This window comes from Lipotes vexillifer, unplaced genomic scaffold, assembly GCF_000442215.2.
Source record: "Lipotes vexillifer unplaced genomic scaffold, Lipotes_vexillifer_v1.1 scaffold666, whole genome shotgun sequence".
Classification (NCBI taxonomy): Eukaryota; Metazoa; Chordata; class Mammalia; order Artiodactyla; family Lipotidae; genus Lipotes; species Lipotes vexillifer.
This window is the reverse complement of record NW_006787408.1, coordinates 3052644-3062605: the sequence shown is the minus strand read 5'-3', so window position 1 is coordinate 3062605 and position 9962 is coordinate 3052644. Positions and strand designations below refer to the sequence as shown.

General features: G+C 38.2%; 1 protein-coding gene across 1 annotated transcript; it reads right to left on the bottom strand.

Moving 5' to 3' along the window:
* Window positions 1-740: 740 nt before the first annotated feature.
* On the bottom strand, window positions 741-4910 carry SOCS5 (suppressor of cytokine signaling 5). Its single transcript, XM_007459971.1, has one exon. It carries the CDS (start codon window positions 4900-4902, stop codon window positions 3292-3294), a length of 1611 nt encoding a protein of 536 aa, XP_007460033.1. The 5' UTR covers window positions 4903-4910; the 3' UTR covers window positions 741-3291.
* Between the last annotated feature and the right edge of the window lie 5052 nt (window positions 4911-9962).

Below are 9962 nucleotides of genomic sequence, written 5' to 3'. Positions count from 1 at the left end.
AAATGTCAAATAAAAATGTTCATAAACTTTGAATTTTGTCAAAATGAAGCTTAGGATTCAACTATCAATTTTTATAGTTCAAGCCACTATAAATCTTATATAAACCTTCTCATGGACCATAGGAACACAGATCAGTTTGTGGAGTATGATTACTTGGGCTCAATTTTTGTCTAAAAAGTATACATTTAATTATGACTCTTAGTAACTATATTTAAACCAAGCTGTTTCTTCAAAATTTTTTTACTGTGTTTAGCCAGTAAAGAAAATACTAATGAATGCTTTCTCTTTTTAAGGTAACGGTATTACAAACAAGATTATAGTTGTAAGGCTAAACTTCAGGTGCAGATAATCAAATATGAATGGTACAAGGATAGTGTGTGTGTGTGTGTGTATATATATATATATATATATATATATAGAATAAGGCCTTTACATGATTTTGAATCAGATGGCAATATTAATGTTGAAATTAATAACAGCATAAATATATATATATATGCATATGTATATAGGGAGTGTGAATGAATGAATGAATAAGTGAACGTAAGAATGAGAATGGATATGAATCAGAGCAATCTTTCCTTGGGTTAAATTATAATTACTTCACTATGAAGTGTCTAAACTTCTAAAGAATTTCCTAGTTCTCATTAAAACGCACTTCAAAAAGACCATGAAAACACAAATTTAGTTGACAGGCTACAATGGGATTCAGAAAAAGACACAGTGAATATAGACTTAGGTGCAGTTTCATGCTGGTGATTTTTCTTTTTTAAAATGTAAGCCACTAACTGTTTAAGAAAAAATTTTAAACCAAAAGTTGCATATTAATATTACACACAAACCGAAACATAAGTGACTTTTAGCACAGTAACATACATGCTTACATAAACTCAAATATTTACACATTTAAAACAATTTCCATTTAACATATGAAATTTCTGAAATACATAAATGCATTAATACTTTCTATAAAACTACAGTTAAAACATCAATTTGCTACAAGCATACAAAACATCAAGTGCTTTCTTGGAGTTTCAAGTTACCTCTTAAATAAGATCTTGCTTGCTTGCATATATAGTCTTTCTCCAATAATCAGTATGAACTTTTTTTTCCCCAAGAGGTTTATTTTCCAGGTACATTATAAGCTCAAGAAAACGGACCCAACAATTATGCAATGTAATTATGTCATAACAACTTAATTGCACATAATGCTTTAAAGTAGGTTTGGATGAAGTTCTCAAACACTTTGGTATATGTTCTTCAGGGACTTCTATTAGAAACAACAGGAATTGTAAGTCCCTTCAATCCCCATTTTGCTTTAAAATGGACAAGTCTTTGGTTAAAGTTCTACATTTTGGGCATTTGTTATTAATTAAAATGGTCCCCAAACCAATAAATGGTGCTGATGTATTATTAGTTTACAAGACTTCATTTAACTTGTTTCTGATGCAGTGGGAGGCTACAGATATTCATTTATTATAACATGTCATTGATAGTTTCAATCTTTTACTTATAAGCAGAGAAATCAATAGGTTTAGCCAGTATTTCTCTGTTCATTTTCTGTTATAATCTAAACTATACAGTAATTTGCAGTAACTATAGATACTGTTCCACAGTATATGTGATTATGATTGGAAAGATGTATAGAATTAAATTTAGAGTTAGCTTAGTCGGAATAAGTCAGTATTAGACTGTTCAGTAATTCTGCATTAACTATAGTAGGTTGTCAGGTAATGCTTATTTAAAAACCCCAAACCATTCCATTCACAAGAGAAATTGTTGCAAATGTATAAAACAGCAGATATACAAGGAGAACACCAAACGTACTTTATTAGCACAAAAAAGCAGCCGTAACAAGGCACAGCAAGCGGAAACATACATTAGCAGTCAAAGGGTTAGTGTTGCATACAAATATAGCTTTTCTTTTTTGTGGCCTTGGCGATAGCCATTGGGATGTAAAAGAACTTTCTGTAGCAGCAGGTAAGGAAACTAAGGAGCACTCACCAGTGGTACAGAGCACGTTAACAAAAAGACAGAAGAATGGATTCAACTACTTTAGTGCAAAATGTCCAGGACGGAACTATAAATTCAGTCCAATACTAAGAAGCAAACACTAGAACTTGGTATTACTTCCAAAATAGCTCACTCAAGTAGTATTGCATACTATTCTAAGTGACAAAAAGGTGCTAAGTTATTTACAGATACAATGGTTGTACAGTACCTTTTAAATCAGCAATTTAGGTTTAAGATTTTCCATTAAAAATTAAGTGCACTGAAATTCTATAACTTGTACTTAAGCAATTCAGCTATGAGAGTTTACAATGAAGAGATAAATACTGCCATCTAAATTATGAATTACGGTTTAACAATAATCTCAACAATCAGCAACCACTGTAGTATATTATCTGACTTGTTTGGGTATCTTTTAGTCTCATTTTCTTCATGGTTCACAAACTCATCACGGGCATAGAAAAAGATCCAACTTTAATGAATCAGTGATTTGACTGCACATGTCAACTTAAAAAAAATCACACGCAGGCCTACTTTGCAGCAGCTATTCCCAATGTGTTATGTTAAAGCACTCATTAAAAAATGAATACTTAAGGCCTTAAATAAAATTCTAAATAAAATTCTACTACCAACTTTTCCTAAGTCTGAAATTTTAAGAACTACTACTTAGAAAACTGGTTTACTTAACAGTACCTTTTGCAGAAGAGAAAAGGAGACTGACTCTAAACTATATCAACACTTAAGTGAACTGCACTGCACTATGCCCTTGTGGCCAGAAAATTGCATTTTTTCCTAAAAGGAAGGCAGTCTTTATTTTTTGGACTTCCAAAGCTTGATTTATAGTAACTACAAACATCACTACTTTTGGAAGGTTATAGAAAAATTCTTAGAAAAAATAATAATTTCAAACATTAGTCACACTGTTGAAATACTCATCCAATATTAATAATTTGTTCTTCAGTAAGAAATAGAATTCTTCATAGCAAATGCCCCAGAGTTGCTTCACTCAGTTAACTACAGCCATTAAAAACCAAACTGTCAGCTAAATCGGCAGAATGTTTTTGTAGCCTTACTGAACACCTGTAGCTGTATCCTCTGTTGTCTCAATAGGCACCACGTTTATCTGAGTAAGTAACAGCAGATTGCACCTGACAAATACTAACACTAAGCTTACATACTGTACTGAAAAAAACCTAACACTGATATGTGTGCTTGCTAGAGGTGTACTGCCCGATGCACATAAAAGCAGATCTAGTTAATGCCCTTTGGGGACAGGAGGGTTTACTTTGCCTTGACTGGTTCTCGTTCTAGCCAGCGAACTCTAACTTTTTGTTTATAATGATACTCTTTTAAAAAATCCTGTAACATTGACGGTAAAGGGAGCCCATCAATTCCATCATACGTAGTGCATCTGCAGATGACTGCACGGCAGATGTACTGCAGGCTAAAAGGGAAAGTCCTATTTAGTGATATCGTAAGCAATGGTTCAAAAAACATGCAAGAACTGGGGTCTTTGTAATGTTCCAAAAGTCCTGTTACAGTGGAGGAGTGAAACACACACGGGTCGTGAGCATCAAAACTAAAGTTGTGATTCCACTGTTCAATTCGGGCATGCAGGGATCTGTTGTAGCGACGGAAGCTCACAGAGAAGAGGTAGTCCTCCTGTGCAGAATCCCTGAGCAAAAATGTACCTTCAGGTTTCCCTTCCAGAAGGGCTTCTGCTTCGTAACGGTCCATCACTCCCCAGTAACAGGGATTACCTGTGATCTGAAGCAAATCCGGCACGAGGCAGTGTATGTAATCAATCTGTGTATGGACTTTCCAAGCTCCCTGTCTGCTAACGTGGGCATGGCTGTCTCCAGATACCTGACGTTGCTTCTGCCTCCGTGACTGCAAACACAGCGTGGTTGTGTCCTCTTCAGAGTCACAGTTAGCTTGTGGAATCGCAGAATTGTCCCCATTTATTTCAGTCATTCCAGGAGCTAACTTTGGTCCCAGTTTATATAACGGGTTAACCTGTGCAGTGGCTTCAAACGTATGTATTTGTGCGTTGGGAGGGGGGTCAACCCCTTCTTCAATACTAAGCCGCCTTCTCTCTCGAAGCCTATCTTCTTCATCTTCTGTAGAAACCAAGGATGGATCAAATGTATCAAAAAATGTTGAATGTGGGCTCACAGGGGCTGTATGCTGTTTAATCAAATGCCATTTTTGGGCCAAATCCGAGCCAGCAGGAAAAGGGCATTTCTCAAGCATTAACTCAGAAAGGTGTATTTTTCTTTTATTAGAAAAGAGGGGCTTTGACTGCTTGTTGTAAGTTCTCATGGGAAAACACAAGCCCACGGTATCCTGCAACCTCTGTCTCAGAGAGCGACTTCCTACGGCTCTGCTGGAAACGCTGTCCATGTCGTGCACAGAGCTTACACCATATCGCCTCTCTCTCCTTTGAAGTCCACTTCGAGTTCTACCAAACTTTTTATCAGTATCCAGTGAACTCTGTGTCTTTGTAGAACAGGAATGTTTCTTCTTCCCACCCCAAGGAGCATGTCGAGAGTAGGAATCTCTTCTTGCAAGTCTTGTTCCTGGGGTGACACATGAGTCATTATCCTTTTCAATGCTTATTTCAACAATCTGAGGAATTTCAGTGGCACAGTTTCGGTTTCTCCTTGAAGAACTCTTTGAAGGGCTTAACCCCAGTTGTAAGGCAACATTTTCTCTTAAGGGACTGCTTTGTTGCTGAGGAGCTGAGTCTCCTATACTGATGTTTTTGTCTTTGACAGACAAACATCCGTTGGAGTTCATATCCACATTTTCACTACGGCTTCCTCCCTCATGACTGAAGAGATTCTGACACCTGTATTTGAAGTTATTCCACATTTTCCCCACTTTATCCATTGATTATAAGACCTAAAGACAAAAACAGGAAAAGGAGAAAATAAGTTAAAGTAGTGTGTGAAAACAGAAAAGGCAGCAAGTACCCGTCCCGCTTCTTCTCATTGGAAATTTCAGGGGTTCTGGCCAGAAATTCAGCTTACATTGCCCTGCTAAGGTGATGAGGCTCTTACAGTGTCTGGCAGCTGTAAGGCCAGCAGGCCCTTCTGTGGCACCATTATTCAAGCTAGTCGTCGTTATCCACTTCCTTTCAGATAGAATACTCAGAACTCAGGAGGAAGGAAACAAACCCTTAAACTCTGGTTGTTTTTTCCCTATGCATCGACCTAATTTCATTATGACATTGATTTCTGTCTCCTTTCTTTGAATAATTTAGGTACTGCCTCAAGTATTACAAAGGGAAAGTATGTTCTGTATTGTTGAAAGGTATCTGCATTCAACTTCTCAAAAGTGATAATCAGGGCCACATTTCTGTAATACATTCAAATTGGTTAAAAAACCTTTAAGTAGTAATCTTACCAATTTCACTTACCAACTAACTGCCGCTCTACTCATCTGGCAGTCTAAACCTTACAGGTCAATCACCTGTAAAAATTCCAGTATCTGCCCTCCTCGCCCTATGACATAACAAATTTTATCCATGATTTTGAAGAAGCAGTTTGAGCATAATGGAAAATAGGAGAAAAGAAAGAGAATATAAAATTTAGGTTTAAATGGAAGATGTCTTTAAGCTTCCCAATTCTTAACCCTGGAAGAGCTTGAAAATAACAGAGTAATAGAAAAAAAGTTATGATACTTCAGTAAATAAAAAACAAAAAATATGCAATTTGGCAGCTTTATTCTTACTCCTTTAAAAAAAAAATCTAGGGCTTCCCTGGTGGCGCAGTGGTTGGGAGTCCGCCTGCCGATTCAGGGGATGCGGGTTCGTGCCCCGGTCCGGGAAGGTCCCATGTGCCGCAGAGCGGCTGGGCCCGTGAGCCATGGCCGCTGAGCCTGTGCGTCCGGAGCCTGTGCTCCACAGCGGGAGAGGCCACAACAGTGAGAGGCCCAAGTACAGAAAAAAAAAAAATCTAAAGCAGTTTATGGCACTTTACAAGTGAGTTATTTTAAGACTACAACATTTATAGGCACACTGTCTCATTCAGTAACCTAAAAGTCAACATTAGATGAAATGGAAAAGCCTAAACTTAAAATTCAACTAGTTTTGTCACAACATGACAGCAAGAAGTTTTTAAAAAGTGTTCTTTTTCTATTTTGCCATTTAGTAAATATGGCACTTTTTCCGCTGAATTTTTTGTTCATGTTTACTATGTCATTAGGTACTATTCTGCACAGTTTAAAATCAGTATCGGAAAACTATCCGAGTTGTTTCTTACAGTGGTGAGAGTCATTAGAGCTGATCCTTCCATAACTGACTAATCCTCTTTGTCAGAAATACCTGCATTTTTCAAGAAGCTGAGTAGGATCAAGAGAAATAAAGAATAAACTGTCTTAAGATGAGTTACATATCTTCCCTTTAGTTTCTTACAGAAAGGGCTCTTGGACTAACAGTGCTCTTGGACTAGTGACAATGCCAACATAGAGAATTTATGTCTACAAAATCATAAATTGTACTTTCAGATTCTTCTTTATTAAAAGCATACTGTTAAGTGGTATATATTCTAATAAAATCTATTAGATGGAACTGTTAAATCTTATTAAACTGTCAGAACATTCTGTCTCTTCCTCCTTGCAAAAAAAATTTTTCGTAAGCCTTTTTTGAGACTTACACCATTTGAACTTAACATGCCTGTTGTTATCACTTACTGTTTTTTTATATTAAGATTTCACTCATAGCCCTGTTATTTTTAGGACTAATTCCTGCTACATTCCTGTTGACTCCAAAATGTGCAGATCTACTCTTCTGATACCCTAGCCCCTTCTAGCCTGGCTTCCTTCTCATATCTTTGAGTTGCTTTTTATTTTTACCTAATTCATGCATTTATAGTTCCAAAGGTCAAATACTACTACAAGGCTTATAACAAAAAAGAGCATTGCCTGCAACATCGTCTCCATTCTTGATTCCCACTCCCAGGGAATCAAGGAAAATTACTTTGAATTCTGTTAGCTGTTTCTTGCTGCTATTTTCCTCACTGTTTCTAGATAACATGTTCATATTGCTATTGGTTGATAATATTCTATTGGGTGATGGAAATAACTTACCCCCCAAATTTTGAGGGCATTATTCCACTGTTGGCTAGTGGCTTCAACATGGCTGTTGAAAAGTCTAATATCACACCAATTCCCAGTCTTCTGTATGTGACCTGTTTTTATTTCGTGAAAAATTATACCTCTTCTTTTTCTCCTTAGTGTGGGGCCTTTTCTACACTCGTTGTGCCAGGCCTTTTCAGTGTCTTTTTATTCCCCCACCTTCCCTCCCTCCCTCCTGACAAGTCCTTTTCATTAGACACTCGACCACTTAGATTCATCTTTTGATTATCATATATCGTCAAGATTGCATTTCATTTCATTTTCTATTGGTAGATTTCTTTGGCATTACTTTCTAACAGTTTTCTAACAGTTCTCTTGCAGTTACAATTCTTCCTATCACAGTTTTAACTTCCAAGACCATTTTCTTGTTCTCTGAATGTTTTTTAAAAAAATAGATTTATTTATTTATTTACTTTTGGCTGTGCTGGGTCTTTGTTTCTGCGTGCAGGCTTTCTCTAGTTGTGGCGAGCGGGGGCTACTCTTCATTGCGGTGCAAAGGCTTCTCATTGTGGTGGCTTCTCTTGTTGCAGAACACGGGCTCTAGGCGTGCGGGCTTCAGTAGTTGTGGTGCACAGGCTCAGCAGTTGCGGCTCACGGGCTCTAGAGCACAGGCTCAGTAGTTGTGGCGCACGGGCTTAGTTGCTCCGCGGCATGTGGGATTTTCCCGGACCAGGGCTCGAACTCGTGTCCCCTGCATTGGCAGGCGAATTCTTAACCACTGCGCCACCAGGGAAGTCCTGAATGTTCTTTTTAATAGCATCCTATTCTAGCTTCTTGGATATAATATCTCATTTCTCTATGGATACAAAGTTTTAGAATGTTTTCTTTTTTTAACATTTTAAATATTTTTATCTCTTTCTTCTTAGTACCTTATTTTTTTCTCCTTAAATCTTTAGGTCTCTGTTTTTTACTTCAGAGGCTTTCCGCAAGTGTCTGATGATGCATCACCACTGACAGGCTGATCAGAAGCTCTGTCCACTTGGGGAGGTGGGGGTGAGTGGGTGGTGCTTGTCAACTGGCTTTATTACAAGGTGATGAGACAATGAGTTGGTTTTTTATTAGGGAATCCTCAGAAGTTAGCATCTGTGAACCTTGTCTCCTGGCTGCTCATCCCAGAGAGAAATGCTCCAATCTCCTGTCTGGGGCATAGACACCTGACTGCCATGTTCTGAGAACAGAGGTCTTAACCTCAATATTCAGACTTTCGCTTAGACCCTGTTTTTCAAAAGTTGTTCTTATTTTCACAAGATACCCCTTCAGTTACGAATAACTTCTTAGATTAAATTTCTCCCAGCTCTAACCTCTTGTTTTACCCAAGGTAAAGGAACAGTCGTGTCCAGGCTGCTCAGGGTGAAGGAGGACACATGGGAGACTGATAACACAGACTTCCCACCGTTCCTGTTTTCAGCTCCATACTCCACCCTTACCTTCTGGGGTAACTGGTTCCTTGAATTTCTGAGCCAGCAGCATAAACTGGGTTGCTTCTTTTTAACATCAGGTTTTTAGATCAGCTTTCTCAGCTCTGCTAATTTCTACAAACCTGCTTCTATCAAAAACTTGTTGACCAATCAGGCCTACTTCTGTCTCCTCTCATTTGCTTTCTACTTGTGATTTATTCCTTCTATTTTTTTTTTATTCCTTTCATTTCAGTGGGGTTCTAGGAAGGCGTAAAGATAAAATGCCAAAGTTCAATCTGACATATTTAACCGGAAAGGCCCCCTTTCACTGTTAAAGAGAGTGAATGGTCCTGCATAGAAAATCCCACACCCAGATTAATGATTTCTTCCAAACAGAGAAAGAGCAAATTTTTCTGGGATGAGGGAATCCATACAATAATGCAGGCTATAAAGTATAATCACCTGGATGTAACTGGAAAAATATACAGCTTTTTAAACTGTACACAGGCCCCCTCCCAAGAAATTCTGATTCAACTGGCCTGGAGGTGGGCCTGGACACTGCTATTTTTTATAAGCTCTTTGAGTGATTCTAGAGCAGTGTAAAAAGCCACTGGCCTAGGGTAGCCTGGTCAGAGGCTCCAATGGTAGCTCAGAAAGAGACAAGTAAAAGGACACTGCTCTGTAGTGGTTGGTGGCATGTGAATAGTACTAAATAAACTACCTACCACAATCTTATCACTGTTTCTTTTTTTTATTTTTGCCATGTATACAAGAGGCCTGCAGAATCTTAGGAGGAACTGTCTAGAACAGTGCCTCTTAAATTACCTGTAGTGAAGAGCCAGTTTCTTTTTAACTTCACAGACTGATTCTTTTGTAAGATATTAATAATAAATTGCTTAAAAAATGAAATGTAGGGGCTTCCCTGGTGGCGCCAGTGGTTGAGAGTCCGCCTGCTGATGCAGGGGACACAGGTTCGTGCCCTGGTCCAGGAAGATCCCACATGCCGCAGAGCGGCTGGGCCCGCGCGCCATGGCCGCTGAGCCTGTGCGTCTGGAGCCTGTGCTCCGCAATGGGAGAGGCCACAACAGTGAGAGGCCCGCGTACCGCAAAAAAAAAAAAAAAAAAAAAAAAAAAAAAGAAATGTAAAAAAAGATATATGAAATACAAGTACCAAGTTTCTTATTAGACTGAACAGATATAAAGTAACTGTTAAATTGCTATAAAATATTTTAACTTCTTACTTTAATTTCTATACTTAACCTGTCATAAACTGGTAACAAACTGTAGGCCCGCACCAGTTCATGGTCCATACTTTAAATAGCTCTGGTCTAGAGCTGTGCTGTCTGATATATGTGGTTACTGAGTCCTTGAAATGTGGCTAGTGCCACATATTGAAATAACAATAGTTTGCATACA

Bases quoted from the DNA above. Each gene is read 5' to 3' on its own strand.
- SOCS5 (XM_007459971.1), bottom strand. From the start codon at position 4,902: ATGGATAAAGTGGGGAAAATGTGGAATAACTTCAAATACAGGTGTCAG.